Source organism: Caretta caretta, chromosome 1 (assembly GCF_965140235.1).
Source record: "Caretta caretta isolate rCarCar2 chromosome 1, rCarCar1.hap1, whole genome shotgun sequence".
Classification (NCBI taxonomy): domain Eukaryota; kingdom Metazoa; phylum Chordata; order Testudines; family Cheloniidae; genus Caretta; species Caretta caretta.
In genome coordinates, this window is record NC_134206.1 from 158,013,256 (window position 1) to 158,030,023 (window position 16,768).

The window sequence follows — 16,768 nt, forward strand, 5'->3', positions numbered from 1 at the left end:
TAAACCTCACAACACCACTGTAAAATATCATACCCATTTTATAGATTTATACATAGCTGGGGGAGATGAATCGCTAAGTGGAAGAACTTGATTATATGGTTTTTTGCCCTGCAGTACACAGAAACCTTACACACATTGCTCCACATTTCCTTCTTTGTCAAGCTAATATTTCGGGCATTATTCTAACAAAACTGAGGTGACTGAAGCTCCCAAATGTCCCATTCAAAAGACGCTGATAGAATAAATTAATCTTGCTTGGAGCTAGATATCTGATCTGATTTTATTTTTTAATTAAAGCTCCTATGGTCACATAAGCAGACAAAGTATGATATACAATTGATAGTATTTAATTTGCAATTGTTGATGAAAAAGAGGTTGAAAGGCTGTTCTGCATTCTAAAGGTATCACTCATCTGTGTCTGGAGTGAGAGAAAGAGACAGGCTTATATAATACCTTCACTCTCTGAAGTTCTTAAATTCTGAGAAAGGACAAGGATTCCCAGGCAGTGTGCACCTGCCAGTTCAGATTCCTGAGTGCTGAGAAGGCCTGCTTCCAGTTGACAGAGATGGCTGAGTAGTTTGCGCAACTGGACCCACGGTACTGAACAAAGGATGAGCCCAGGATCTACCCTCACTCCCATCATCTTCTTTAGCAGGAGGTCCAGGCAGTTTTCGCTGCGCTCAGGGCTTTCTTCACCTTTTCAAATTGCCTTAGCAGTTTTGTTTTTTCATTTCTCTCTTTTTCCCCTCTTGTTCCTTCCTTCCACTGCTTGCAGGGCCCAGCCTCCCAGGCCAGGACCCATGATTTCAGAGACATCAGGCACCCCAGCCCTGCCTGCTTCCATTTTCCACACACTTCTTAGAAAGTGGCTGGAGCACTAGTTTATATAGTCTCAGGGTTACTCTGCTTGTGTTTCAGTAAAGGAGGGGACTCCTGCAAAGAGCAGACTGGGTAAAGGTGGTATCGCCCCTGTGATGCCTGGACTTTCCATAGCTCCTCAAGCTTTCTCTCAAGGCCTTCAAAGTTCCCACTCAAGGAGCCCTCAGAGTCATCCTCTGACTTCTACCACTGCCATTACAGGCCCTTCTGATACTCTTCACCCTCTCTACCCTGCAAGTGCCTATGACCTGGAATTTCAAAGTGTTTATGGATTTATATCCCAGGAGCCTTTCTCTGGTTTCCCTTCCTGTGGCATGCCTAATTACACTCCTTACCAGCCCTCCCTGAACTTGTCAGTCGAGATCCAATCCCCTTCAGAGGAAATCTAAACAAGAATATTCCTTCCAAGAAAGAGAAGTAAGCAAAAAATATTCAGTTTAATTCAAAGAAGGCTCATTTTTTTCCTCCCGCCACTATTTTTTCATTTGAAGGAAGGAGAGATTTCTTCTTTCCTATCTGACTCCAGGAGACTTTTTCAAGATAGCAAAGCTGATGAACTGATTCCTGTTGTCATTAAATCCTTGGATATTAAGAAGAGATCCCAAATAGATGAAAAATCTTTAGGAAGAGCTAGGTTTCCCTATCCCAATGTCTAGAAAATGTTGATGATGCCAAATGGCCTCTCTCACAGCAGAAATAGATTGTAGTAGCTGTGTCTGTAATAGACTGTATAAATTACAAGAGAATAAAAGCTAACATTTGACACACCTGCTGAAGTTAATGCTTCTCCTTCTTAGCTTGTTTTTGTACAAAAGTAATCCCTGTGGAATGGTGCAGTCCTAAAGGATCCAGTGGATAAGCAGTATTGATTATAATCTGAAAAAGGAACAAATCCTTAACTATAGCTTTGAAAGCTTCTGTGGTCACATGGGCATCACTCACAAATCTCTAGGGGGTAGAAAGGCCAGCCCCAAGCCTAAATGAATTAATGAAGTAGCTCAAGTTTCTTTGTTTGTGGTGCAATTTGAGGTGAAGGTAGGGTCTCTTCTCATGTTCTCCCATCTCAAGAAGCGCAATTTGTCTACAATCACAGGACGCTGACACCTTCTTGAGGACCTGTGTGATATGAGCGCTTTTCAAAGGCCAGTGTCTCTGTGGTTGGTCCTGGCTAATGCTATTCTATTATCTGCAGATATAAAGAAGCTCCATCTTTCTCAGCAACATAAATTTTCTTTCTGATACAAAGCCTTTTGAGACTTCTGATTTCTTAGTGCTTCATTCCTCCAAATACAATAGGTATGTCTCATCTTCTCTCTTACAAAGTGCTAGACCAAGAACACCTTTCTCTGTTAATCACCAAGCATTAAGCATCAAGGAGAAGCAGTTGGCCCAAGTGTTACTGATTGGGAGTGGGCTCAGATTTGCCACTTCTCCTGGGCTAAATCAATTACAAGAAAAAGGAGCATATAGGGAATTCATTGGGCTATTCTCTGTGTGACGGGGCACGACTCACCATTGCAGTGCCTCCTGCTGGCTGTCCTGGCAATTAGCTCGTGGTTGCCAGTGCGCCCTCCTTAGGAGGTGTCTCTCCCGTTGTCACTCCTGTTTCCTTGCCCAGGACCCAGGTCCTCTTCTGGACACAGCCCTCTGGCTGTGCCTCACTTGGTTCTTTCCCTCCTTCTGGGGGACCAACAATCCTCAGTCTAACCACTTGCCTCAGTGGCAATCTGCAGTCCAGGTTCTAGCCACTCATCTCAGTGGCAGACTGCAGTCAGTGCATGGGCCACTTCCCTCAGTGGCCAGTGGGGGCAAAGGAGAGGGGAGTCCAGGCCCACCCCCTACTCCAGGCTCCAGCCCAGGGACCCTATAGCCGACAGCCAGGTACTACCCCTCCTCCAACTCTGCCGTCTCCTTACCTGGGCTACTTCCCCACAGCCCCAGCACCTCCTCTGCCCTTGTATCAGGGCCTCAGTTTGGCAGCTGTCAGCCTGGAGCTTTCTCATACTCTACTGACCCTGCCCAGCACTGGTCTGTCTATGGTCCTCCTCCTCCTCCCTTGCCCTTCAGGGAGTGATTGCCTCCTCCTCTGCTCAGCAGCCCCTTCTTATATGGGCCAGCCTGGCCGTGATTGGCTCCTCCAATAAACCTTCCCCTAATTGGCTGGCACTAAAGTCTTTTTCTTATTGGCTGCCTCCTGCACAGCCTCCCCAGGTTTGCTTTAAAACCCTTTACATACCAGAGAGGGGCAACTTCCCCATCACACTCTGGTATTCCCCTTCATTATTATCTCTTACTTTATGGCAACTTTTCTTTTTTTTTTTTTGAACACTGCCAAAAGATTGGTGCTGTTGAATTTGAACTCAGAGGTGTTACAGAAATTGGAGGGATTATCACTGTGCCATATTCCCCTCAGTTCTAGGGAAATTACTCAGGTATTTCATAAAACAAAGGAGGGCAGGAAGCTCGAGTGTTCTTAGATCGCTCGTCTCTCAGTTTTTCTCCTGAAACTGTCATAGTTCTATTTGAAAACTCTTATTGTTGATCCAAGAAGTTTCAGCAAATGACTATCTCTACTCTGTAGTTCTCAGTGAAACATACCTTCACTTTCCTAATACTCCCTGCCACCTTCAATATTTGCTTTTCATGACTGATCCTAAACATTTCCAGTATATAGTTTTTCTGTTTGGATTGTCTGTGTGTCTCAGAATTTTTTGAAGATCCAGGTCCTTCTCATGGTAGCACCTCTTTTAGAAGTCATATTGGCTTTCTATTAGCCCAATGTCTTATTAATCAAATCCTCTAATTCTTAGATTCTCTAATTCTCATACTAGCCAACTCTCAAACAGTTCAAATTCTTCAGACTTTGAAATCAGTTTTCAGAAGAGTGCCCTTAACCACTTCAGGACCATATTCATCTCAGCACTCATTTAATGACTGAGTCTTCATCTTCATGCCTAAAAACAAATTCCTCCAAATCAAGTCTCTCATGAATAGCACAGAAAATTTATATTTGTCTTTATTTATAAGAAATCTTAAAGGTTCTAAACTTAATCTGATAAATATATTTTAGTGTTTCAGTGGACCATCAGTATAAGAAATAATTAGCTATTTGTGCAGCTAAGAGGTACATGCACAGTGCATCACTTTGCCGTGTGAAAGACCTCTGGACCCTCACTTCCATGTCCAGTGAGTAATCTGGCATGTTGTGGAGGAGATGGGCCAAATTCTCAGCTCTGATGTGAATCTAGAGTAGTACTGTTGGCTTTAATGGATTTACACATGTGGAAACTAGTTTTGGCCCTAACAGATGGGATTGCTGACTGGCTGATCTCCTCAGATAGCAATGAGAACAGTCCCCTGACAAAAGGGAAGATTGAACTGACACCAGTTATACAGGAACTGGTATGAAAAAAAGAGAATATAAAAGGGTATGGTATGCAGAAAAAGCAGACTTTCAATATTAGGACTTGCTGCAGCAGAGCTCATTCTTTGTAAATGCTTTCTTTGTTAGCATTTTCCCCACCGCAGATACTTTGTTTATTATGTCACCTCTTATCTCTTTGGCCCTATCAACAGTAGGGAAATTTTTCAAAATCTCTCTGCTATTGCTGACACTGGTTCAGGTCTACAGGCATTAGCCCACCTGTACAAAAGCTCCTTATATTGCTATCAGCTTGCCTCACCATCAGTTAGACCTAGTGTGAGCATGGGTAGTGAGAGAGTGCTTAAAATGGGGGCAGCAGCTGGTGGCCCCTCCACACTAGATCTCCCAGGATTGCTAACTCTGGTGGTGCTGAAGTAGTGTTAGCCAAGGTGTGAAACTTTTGTAATATTGTTCTGGTGTAGGCAGAGCCTTAAACTCTATTGCAAATCATTTGCTAGCAATAAATATTGCATCCAGGTTGGCCAGGAAATGTCATAGGCACATGTACATTAGATTCACACCATGCAGAGAGCCAATTGTAGATAAGCTGTTTCGCATTGATGTAATGCAATTACTTAAACCCTGCTGTAGGGAATAGTTCATCTGAGAGCACACTCCTAATGACAGATGTGACTGTAAAATCTGCCTGCTTTATCAGCTGTTTTTGTCAGTGACTGAGTGCCAGTGACGACAGACAGTACCTCGTTAGCAGTTAACAAAACGTCAGCAAAGTTAAACAGTTTCAGTACCTTGTTAAAATCGCATCAGTATGTTATAATTGTGGTAGGCTTATATTACACATGCTGTTCAAGACCAAGACAAGCAGCGACATTTTTTCACATTTTTTCACATTTTTAATGATTAGACTTGAATATGTTAGCTAAGAAATGTATGCGCCAGTTGTTGGGAGGATGTGATGCAGTGATATGATTACAGCTAAGGCTTTTTTTGGCTTTGTGTAAATAAAATCACTCAACTAGTATAGAAATGACTACATCTGGAAGGTTTCAGAGTAACAGCCGTGTTAGTCTGTATTCGCAAAAAGAAAAGGAGTACTTGTGGCACCTTAGAGACTAACCAATTTATTTGAGCATAAGCTTTCGTGAGCTACAGCTCACTTCATCGGATGCATACTGTGGAAAGTGTAGAAGATCTTTTTATATATTTTTTCATGCTTTGTGTGTATATAAAAAGATCTTCTACACTTTCCACAGTATGCATCCGATGAAGTGAGCTGTAGCTCATGAAAGCTTATGCTCAGATAAATTGGTTAGACTCTAAGGTGCCACAAGCACTCCTTTAAATCTGGAAGCTATTGTAATAAAGATAATGCTGAGTAATGAAGATTCCTGCCATACTTACTTTTCCTTTTGCCTGTTCGCTGCTAAAATTTATTTTCTTTTAAAAGAGAAATCCTTAATGAAACTGGGGAGATCAAAAAAGGGCTGTTTGAGTATGATTTAAAATCCAAGTAGAAAATTACAAAAATATAATTGTCCCTAACAAACAGATTTCCAAAACCATACACAGTCATGATAAGGTGTATGTGTTTTAACATGTATCCATTTATGTAATTCTAAGTATCTTGGAATACATGTAGAACAATAGAAATCAGAGAGGAGTTCATCTTATCCATACCTCTTGTGATGCAGCATTATATTTACCAAGTGCCTAATATAGTCTTCATTCAAGTGATTCAACCAATAGGGAGTCTGACTGCCATTGGAGACTCTTCCCAGAATCCAGTAGATTTCACTGGAAGATTTTCCTATTGTGCAGCTAAATATATTTTCCCTTACCTTTGTTGCATAGTGTTATACCCCCTTAGGCAATTCCTCTCTTCCTTAGTATTTACACACTTCTAATGTTTGCAGATAATACTAATGTAAATACATATAGTATTGCTAACATAGCACCTTTCATCAAGGATTTAAAAGCAACTTATATATACTAAGCCTCACAACTCTTCTGTGAGTTACTAAAAGTAGTAGACTTGTTTTATAGATGGGCAAACTGAAACACAAGAGGGGTGTGACTAACTATATCCAGTTCATTTCAGTAAGCTTCTTTTCCTCCTCACTGGACCATATTTTGCTATCCTTACTCTCAGTGCACAGGACCTTTCTCCATGACAGCCCCAATGCAATTAATAAGAAAAGGAGTACTTGTGGCACCTTAGAGACTAACAAATTTATTTAAGCATAAGCTTTCGTGCGCTACAGCTCACTTCATCGGATGCATGCAGTGGAAAATACAGTGGGGAGATTTTATATACACAGAGAGCATGAAACAGTGGGTGTTACCATACACACTGTAGCACGAGTGATCGGGTAAGGTGAGCTATTACCAGCAGGAGAGAAAAAAAACCTTTTGTAGTGATAATCAAGGTAGGCCATTTCCAGCAGTTGACAAGAACGTGTGATGAACAGTGGTGTGCCGAGTCTTCATTTATTCACTTGAATTTAAGGTTTTGCGTGCCAGTAATACATTTTAACATTTTTTAGAAGGTCTCTTTCTATAAGTCTATACATCATATAACTAAACTATTATCGTATGTAAAGTAAACAAGGTTTTCAAAATGTTTAAGAAGCTTCATTTAAAATTAAATTAAAATGCTGATCTTACGCCACCAGCCAGCTCAGCCCGTTGCCGGCCTGGGGTTCCGTTCGCTTAGGCCGGCAGCAGGCTAAGCGGGGCCTGTGGCCGGGACCCCAGCTGGCAAGGGGCTGGCAACCAGAACCCCAGACCGGCAGTGGGCTGAGCAGGGCCGGCGGCCGGGACCCCAGACCAGCAGTGGGCTGAGCGCCTCAGCCCGCTGCCACTCGGCCTGCTGCCGGTCTGGATCCCGGCCCTGCCCACATAGAGTGGGTACCTACCTTCTCCCTGGTTCTAGCCCATTCTCTTCCTCTCTCTCTCTGCACTGAGCTGAGGGTGGGAGTGCACTGAGCACAGGGCTGGGGGTGAAGGAGCAGGCTGGGGGTTGGAGTGTAGGGTCTGGCCAGGAGCGAGAATGAGGGAGGGGGCTCAGGGTTGTGGCAGGAGGTTTGGGTGTGGAGTGCTTACCTGGGCAGCTCCCATTTGGTGCGAGGGGTGCAGGTGGGAATGTGGGCGGGAGGGTGCAGGGGCTCCTGTTTGGTGCTCAGGGTGGGGGTGGGAATGTGGGGGGTGCAAAAGTCAGGGCATGGTGGGGCTGGGTATGTGGAGGAAGGGCTGGAGTCGGGGCTGGGGTTGTGGGGGGGTGCAGGGGTCAGTGCAGGAGGCTGGGGTGTGTGGGAGGTGCAGGGGTCCAGGCAGAGGGCTGGGAGTTTGTGTGGGGGGGTGCAGGGGTCCAGGCAGAAGGCTGGGAGTGTGTGGGGGTGTGCAGGGGTCAGGACAGAGGGCTGGGGGCGTGGACTAGGGTCGTGGGGGTGCTCCCAGTCCCCTGCCCAGAGCGGCTCACGGCAGGGAGCTGGAGGGGGATATGCCCTGATTCCATCCCCCGTCATCACAGCCCCATCCCCACCTCTTCTCCGCCTCCTCCCCAGAGCAGCGAGTGCGCTGCGGCTCGGCTTCTCCCCCTCCCTCGCAAGGGCCATCAGCTGATCGGTGGCAGGGAGGGAGAGGAGGAGGGGCAGGAACCCAGCACCCTGGGGGAAGAGGCGGGGGAGCGGGGACCTTGCCTGCCTTGCAGCAGTAGCCAGCAGGACCAAGCTTCTTCACCCTGCCCCGCGGGTGGTGGGGAGAAGAGCGGGCCGGGGCAGGCAGGATTTTTAATGGCATGCTGCTGCCTGCTGGAGTCCTGGCCACCGGCCCCCCTCAGCCCGCTGCCGGCCTGGGTTCAGCAGCAGGCTGAGCGGAGCCAGCGCCTGGAACCTGGCAGGCAGCAGCGTGCCATTAAAAATTGGCTTGCGTACCGTCTTTGGCATGCGTGCCATAGGTTGCCGACCCCTGAACTAACATATTGGTAAAATTGGAAGAAGCCACCAGTGCTTAATGCCTGCTCTGCTGAACTGTTTCATACAATTCCCCATCTGGACAAATCTTTTGTCATTTCTTGACTATATTTCTCACCTTTCTAGGCCCTGTTCTGTTTCCTTATCCTGTTGGGTGTTTTCAACACCTCCCAATTTAATGTATGTGAATTTAATTAGCATTCTGCTTACCGTGATTTCAGATCATTAATAAATGTGTTAAGTAAGCTGACTAATAAGAGAACCTTGCTTTAGCCCACTTGACACCTCCTTCCAGCTCAGGGCATTGTGATTTATCACTGCACTTGATTTGTGGTCCTACTGCAAGACTTCAGTCCCCATGGCAATGCTGGTATGCAAACTAATTTCAGTTAATTTTTTCAACATTTTCGTACAACACTCTGTCAAAGGCTTTACTGAAATCTAGGTATGACAGTGACAGACACCGTAGAAGTGCACAGCATATGATACAAATAAATAGATATTTTAGCTACCAAATACATTAGAAATACAAGTTTGGAATATGCAAACTAGAGAATATAAACATAAAAGGAGTCGCCTACTGGATGTATCTAGCAAAGGCACAAACAGCCCCCCAACAGACTGTTGGGTATAATTAAAATAGAATCACTCCTAATATTTCAATAGTAATAAGTGCATCCTGTTCCTTTAACAATGGAAATCAAAATTAATTGTACCTCTTCCTAGGCATGTTTTTCTGACATGTTCCTAAGCAGTTAAACCAGTTTTGTCCCACTACCATAAAATCAAATGTACCCAATACTTCAGTTTGTGTCAACTGCATTTTTATCATTTGGAGGACTGGCATATTATTACCAAGTGTATTTGATTAAAGTTGAGGTTTTATTGAGCTTAAATGGAATCTGAACCTTATATAGATAAAGAAAAGCCTTATAAGAATTGCAGAATGAATGTTTTAAAACAGACTAAACAGTAATGGGACATAGTTTATCCTGTTCTAAGTGAAACTGCAGCAAACTGTAAATCTTGGCTACTGACAAAGTTGTTGATAAATCCACATATCTGTGGGATTTGCTACATTTGGAGTAAAGAAGAAGGGAACAACATATGCCTGATTACCAGGTCCCTCCAACAAGTGCTTAGCACAGGGAACTGAGGAGGAGAGCAGTGGTGGTTTTAAGCCACTTCTATATCTTCTCAGATTCTGGGGCCAGCCAGCCCCAAAGAGCCATTTCAGCAGCTGAGAATAGCAGAACTTTAGCCACTCTCTCTTTACCCAGGGTCCATGAGGGATGGTGATGTAGAGCTATAATGTTAGTCCTGGCATATAAGGGTGCATGTAACAAGTAGCTGGAATCTTTTCTTCCTCACTTCTAGACCCAGATACAGAAGTGTGTCTGCATGTTCTACGGCTTCTCCAGTCTGTGATTCTAGAGCCAGAAGTTTTAGCAAAGTCAGCACCTGAGATGCGTGACACCTTGCCATTTCAACGTATCATAGCACTGTCAAAGAGCCGCAACGCAGAGCTGCAAACACTGGCGCAAGAACTGCTTGAAGACCTCAAAATCCTAGAGTGTGAAGTGTAGAGACATAGTCATTGGAGTATTATGACATCAATTGTTTACTTTTTCCCCATATTTTTATGCTGCAAGGGTATGCAAAATATTATTGCAGATTAAAAATATACATATTGAGTAATTAGGAGAGATGGACTTGGATTGAATCATTTCAATCTGTCTAGTTACCTGTATCAGAATCCCTGCCTGAAGCCAGATAACCCAATCCAAATAATATTTGGAAAAAAAGCATGTGGTGGGTGTTAGGTGCCTGAACATAATCGTAGAAGAGCTCCCAGAAGAATGACAGGTTTAATTTATTTCATAGGGTTTTGTTGGTAACGTGTTTCAAAAGTGACCCAAACCATCTGACCCGTTGGTGATACATCAGGAATAAAATAATCATCTGAACTATATCTTTATTTTCAAGGATAGCCCCAACCTTTCTGGTCCCGTTCAGCCCATCTCTAATAATTAGTATGCTAAAAGTAAACTTTGATGCTTTTTATAACTCTAGTGTTTCAGAAGACATAAGAAATTTCATTTTTATTACTATTTCTTTTCTCTGTCCTTTCTAATCAACGACAATTGGAGTTGTGTGGAGTGTATTAGATTCTGCTTTAGAATTTTTCATTCAAATTCAGTGGAGGTGCTAGAGAACTGAGTTTGCAGCTGCCGTGAATAATAGCCACTGAGCTTCCCATAGGCCCTGCAGAAGGGAAAAGATTGCTGTGGTCTCAGTATACCTAGTTCCATAGCCAAAGAGGCTAAAATTAATTACTGCTCTGTCATGAGCACTGGTGTATTTATTTGAAATTCTCATTATTTATTAGGGCTAAGCTTGCTTTCCTCAATTAAAAAAACCCCAAACCAGCTATATTATATACTTTGTAATGCTGTGATTTATGTCTGTAATAACGCTGTCATTTCCAGTTTTCTTGTGTTTGTAACATAGCTTGCAATGTGACAATGTTGGAGACAGTGACAGAGAAGATATACTTTTATAGAAACAACAACTTCCTTTTACCCACTGGTGTTATGGTTCTTCACCAGTGAAGCCCATTGTCTGTGCAGAAGACTCAGAACACAATCTTCTGAAATCAATTTTAGCCAGTTTTGTTGTTGTGTCTTGCATCTGCATCATGCGGCAGCATTTTTTTGTTATTCAAATAGCACAAGACAAAAACCAATGACAAGCTTAGAAGTTCCATCCCTGTTCAGCAAAGCACTCAACATAGGCTTAACTTTGATTTGGGATTTAAGCACAGGCTAAAAGTTAAGCACACATTTAAGTGATTTGCTAAAGTGGGGCCTCAGTGCCACTGAACTCATTGATGACACATTGCCACATAATTGGTTACATGAAATCAAGTGCAAGTCCAGTCAAATACATAAAAAGAATCCTGTAGCAGCTACTTTTTAATATATATACAAAGTTGTTCTGCTTAGGGTGGAGTCGTTAGAATAAATGCATTTTGTCCCTTACTTAGCTATTATGGCTAATGGGTCGTTTTATAGCTGAGGAACTGTAAAATGCATTAGATAAAGACATAGTTGCACGAGCTGCCGTGAAAAGGGGTTTCGCACAATGCTACAAATATTCAATGCTAGAAAATTTAGTAGAAATGGATGTAAAGCTCCTCATTGCAGAAATTTGCCAATATACTAAAAAATTCAATTGATCCTAATTAGCACTGAATGAAAAAAATACAATATATAAACTTCCCAGAATACAGGCCATAAATCAAAGGGTTATCACAAAATATGAGACTGATACCACAAATGAGGTTAGATAGGGGTGGGTAAAAGAAAGAGATGAGGAGCACTTAGTGGGAGTCATACTATTTCTGATCCAAGAATATACAATACTCACTATGTGTAGATGTTAGAGTAAAATCTCATAAGTATTAAAATACATTTTCTTTGGATTTGTTTTCTTACCTTGACCAAACCCCATCCCATGATGAAATCAAAATGGTGATAGCCTGTAATTTCCTGGACTATCAACTCAAGAAAGTGTTTCATTTTAAAGTATAGTAAAAGGCAAAAAACAAAGTCTAATCAGATACTGTACTTATCAACTGAGGGGTGTTCTCCCATTAACGTTTTTAATCAAACCATTGGAAGCCAGTAAGCAACAGAAAAAAAAAGTGTGTGTGAGTGTGTGCGCATAGGCACGCACAGCACTTCCATCCACATTGGAGGCTTTGGTAAAAACCTTACAACTTTATCTTATGGTACCTAGTGTTACTAAAGCTGGGAGCTCACCATTTGAAGCACTGTGTCAGTTACACCTGCTCTGAATTGAATGTTTTTGTAGTGAACAGTCTTCATTTAGTGCCTTGATTCATCTCCATGTGACCAGTACTGGAAATTAAGCAGTTAATCTGATAGTGAGCATCAGTACATCTCCCAGCTCCTTTTCTCCAAGATTTAACTTGCTGGGGCTATGGTCCCTCATAGTCAGACGTAATGCTATGGAGCCACCAACTTTGAGGAAATACCCGTTTAGTTTTAAAAGTTTAATTATGCTATTTTAATAAATAAGTAAAAGTATAGCTGGCTCTGTAAAACTCACTGAATCTTCTGAAACACTTGAATTATGAAAAACTCCAGAAACAATGATAAAACAGATAACGTTTTAAGATCGCTATTACATTTTTAAACAAGTTGTTTTTATTGAAGCGTTCAACCTGTTTATTACAGTTCTTAGTGAAGTTGTTGTTCATTACTTGGTTTTATGCAAAAGAAAAGGTATTTTGTTTGGGTTTTGTTGGTGCAAAGGAAATGATAGTTCAGTATATTGCTTTTTTCAGTTCACACAAAAAAGTTTCAAAGACTCAAAAGGACTGAACTATTTTGAAGTCAGAGGAACCTGTTTTAAATTTTGTTTTTCATGGAAGCCTTCACTCTGTAAATATTGTGGTGCAATAAATAGCACCTTACTAACTGTAGTGCTTATCAATAGCTTTATATCTTGTTGCTGTCTTTTTCTTCCTGTATCCCAGATTCAGTAGGCCCAGGAGTCAACCTCCTTCTCCAGATTGCTGAGACCTTGAAGCAATCTGTTACTGGTTACATTTAATAGAACCTTTTGTAGTGGGAGTAAAGTCTGATGACTTCCAAACACAGATCATCTGACACACCCTAGTTCTAGTTGTTTTCGGTTTTGATGTCCATTTCACTAGTTAATAAAATAGGGCAAACAGTTTATCTTATCTAGTGTTACTAAAGATGGGAGCTCATCATTTGAAGCACTGTGTCAGCTACACCTGCACTGAATTGAATGTTTTTGTAGTGAATAGCCTTTATTTAGTGTGTTGATTTATCTACATGTGACCAGTACTGGAAATTAAGTAGTTAGATTATTGTGCCTCCCCCACCCCCCAAAAAATTATACATTTTAGGGAGTTTATAAATAAGGGAAAGAAGCTGGCTTTATTGAAATAAATGGATGTTACTCAAAGGACTTTGAAGTGTGTGCCATTTTTTTCTTAATTTAAAAAGAGGAACATAGATGATAATATAGTTCATATTATGTAATAGCAACATCTTTTAGTGCTACTGTAATTAAAGATCTGTCAAGTTATGCATTATAAATCTCTGGTTTTATTTTCTTGTAAACCTTTCCTCTATTCTGAAACTTCAGGCTGTTGGAGATTTTAGTTGTTTAAAAGCAAAGTTAAATAAATGTTTTGGAAATTTATGTTGTGCTTTGTGCAACAGTTTGAAAAGTTGGGGTTTTTTTCTAATGGCAAATGATTAATCACTTTACCTTTTCTCCTCCAAAACATTAATTTACATAGGGCCTAAGTATGCTTTCACTGACACTCATGTAAATCCAGAATAACACCATTGAAGCCACTTCTCTTGTTGCATACTGTCAACTCCCATCAGTGTTAATCAGAGTTGCCATCAAGAGGAGAACTAGTTTGGTATTTGCATTGAGGAAAGTGATGGAGTGACTCTGGATTTACACCAGTGTAAATGAAAGCAGAATTTGGTCCTTACGCTTAACATGAGCCAAAAAGTAAAAAATCTGTTATAAAAATCCCTCTATAAAATCCCTATTTACCTCACAGATCACAGTGTGCAATTAAAATTGAACTTTGCTTCCTTGAAGAGGTGTGTACCATGCACGTGGCAACTGAAGTCTTGTCAACCCTCAGACACTTCTGTGGAAAAGTCTCTATTTTTTTTATTTTCCAAATTGACAGGAATAAAATCGAAGTTCACACAGAACTCTGTGGAAAAGACAGGTTCACCAAAGCATGTTCCCAGTAATTGGATTGTATAAGGCATTCTCCCACCTGATCTTTAAGGATTATATGTTTTTATTCATCCTGGCATACAACTGGGGCTGAAGAACTGGAGAGCTTCCATAGAAGCAGGGGAAGGCTGAAGTCAGAGGGAAGAGCAAGCTGCAAGCTCTGTGGACAAGAGAACTGCTGTTGATTCATGGACCCTGCTGATGAGAGTGTTCATCTTGGACTTTCACCATGTGGATGATCTCTCCACTTCATGAAATAACAGCAAAAGAGCTAACTCACAGGAGAAGAGAAGAGTCTAGACAATGGGCATGTGCTACTGACTAGTTTGTAGCCAGGACTTGGGTACTTGATGTTACACAGGCAGCAGCGGGCTCTGGGACCGCTGATGCAGATAGAGAAGAGTACTGGGAAGACATGGTGTAGAGCACTAGCTAATCATTTGCCACCAGGAAGATTGGAAGGTAGGAGGATCAGCTTACCCAGATCAGCCGTTGAGAGAATGAATTCCATCTACACGGACACAAAGCCCTGTTAGCGCCTGTCTGGAGTTAGGAAATTTTGTAAAAATATCCTATGATTGCCAGTACCAATTTGGCTGCACTGGTTTTAGCAATACTGGGGGATAAAATTTTCAAAACAGCCTTATGTGACTTAGGAACCCAAGTACCATTTTCAAAAGTGAAGGTGAATGGGATTTAGGCTCTTACTCCTCAGAGGCTTTTGAAAATTTTACCCGGGAGCCCTAATCTCTATGGGCTGCTGGCATTCGACACTATGCCATAGAAGCCTGTTTAGAGCAAGTGTCGTGAACATGCTTATGGCAGATTCAGCAGCAGTGGGAAATATTTGGAAAACGCCCATAGTGTAGACAGGGCCTTAAGCCTTGTCTACATGAAAAAATTGTACTGGCATAACTTATGTCTGTATAATTATACTGATATAATTAAACTGAAGTGGGAATACACAGTACTTTCTCTACACTGCTTTAAACTACTTCATTTGTGAAGCATTATGTCCACACAATTTGGCACTATTTTGATATAAGCAGGCAGTACTCTGGGTGAGTATCCCAAGGTGCAAAGTAATGTCACTAAGCATTATGCATTACAGTTGGCTTTTGTAGTAGACTGTGGGATATGTATCAGAATTGTGGGACTCAGGGGTCAAGCTCCTGTGATCCCTCCTGCAATATTCTATGCTTCATCTTGTTTTCATTAACAAGAGCCATTTTCAAACTGCTGTCATGCAGCATGGAGGAAGCACAGTGATCCTGTTTATTAACACAAAACGGGTGAGTAACTTACTGGCAGTCATGCAGCCGGGGAAGATTTGCAGATCACATCACCAGTGTGATTCCACACAGCTACTTTTAGAGGAGGAAGTAGAAGGACCCAGGTAGGCACTCCTTGACAAATTCCTTGGCCAGCTGCACTGGGTGGAGTTATGCTCCTGGGCCTGATCAGCACCGAGTGGTAGGAAAGGATAGCGTTGCACACCTGGGATGACCAGCAGTGGCTGGAAAATCTGGATGCAGAAGGCCATCTTCCTGGAACTCTGTGCAGAGCTGCAGTGCTGGGCCCTACATGAGCGCTCCCCTCCTTATGAAGAGGTTTGTAGCAAAGCTCACCACCCCTCAGTACTACCATTCAGTTGTGATGAAGGTACATGAGCTGCTGCCCTGGGTCAAAAAGCTTGGCAATGCACAGAGAACAACTGATGCCTTTGAATGTTTGGGGTTCCCAAATTATACAAGGACCAGTGATGGGACCTATTTTTTGCACCCTAAACCAGGTCTCAGGGTTCAGGAGAAAAGGATATTTGTGCATGGTCTTGGAAGGTCTGATCACCATGGCAAGATCACTAATGTCAGTGTGGAGTGGCCTGGAAATGTCCATGAAGCCAGAATCTTTTGAAACTCACTCTTATTTAATGCAATGAAAAGTTAAATTTTTGCTCCTGGTAGTCACCATGGGCATTAACGGTGTTAAAATGCTAACTGTCATCCTGGGAGACCCAGCTTACCCTGTGCTTCCAGGGCTTAGGAAGCCTTTGAAGGTGCTGTTTAACTATAGTAAAATCTGTGGAGTGTACATCTGGAAGACTGTTAGGAAGGTGGACGTGTCTGATGACATGACTTGAGGCATCCCCGAGGTAGCTTGCTGAGTTTAGCAAAACATTTGTTAAAACCAAGGGCGAGGACCTCACTGATGCATGGCAGGCAGAGATGGAGGGACTGTCAGAGTGTTATGAACAGCTGGAGATGGTGCCTGTGCCCAATGTCTCTGCTATCCAGTCCAGTAGACCCTAGAATGCACATAGGTAACCAGACAAGCCATTCTAGGTGTGAAGCAATGTACTGTATGCACTGTATGATACCAGTGGAAGAACTAACTATAGCGGTCTAGTTATGCCAACATGGAGATAGTTACCTTTACCTATACCTTTTACCTATAGAAGTCCTACTGAAACAGAGCTAAGTCACTTCCAAAGAGTTGTAATTATTCTGATTTAAAGTATGAGACAAACCAAAAAGAGACAAAATGTTGGTGGAGTCAGGGCAGTTTCTGCTGGAAAAAAACCAAAAAGATACCATTACAGAAGCGAGCTGTAGCTCATGAAAGCTTATGCTCTAATAAATTCGTTAGTCTCTAAGGTGCCACAAGTACTCCTTTTCTTTTTGCGGATACAGACCAACACGGCTGCTAC

General features: G+C 42.3%; 1 protein-coding gene across 4 annotated transcripts in view; it reads left to right on the forward strand.

Moving 5' to 3' along the window:
• HSF2BP (heat shock transcription factor 2 binding protein) overlaps positions 1-13,391 on the forward strand; it is a 56,107-nt gene extending 42,716 nt beyond the window's left edge. For all 4 annotated transcript variants that reach the window (XM_048865178.2, XM_048865186.2, XM_048865191.2 and 1 more), the window contains one exon: positions 9,613-13,391. In XM_048865178.2, coding sequence (XP_048721135.2) covers positions 9,613-9,821 — 209 coding nt within the window. In that variant the 3' untranslated portion in view covers positions 9,822-13,391. The remainder of the gene's footprint in view (positions 1-9,612) is intronic.
• The last annotated feature ends 3,377 nt before the right edge of the window (positions 13,392-16,768 follow it).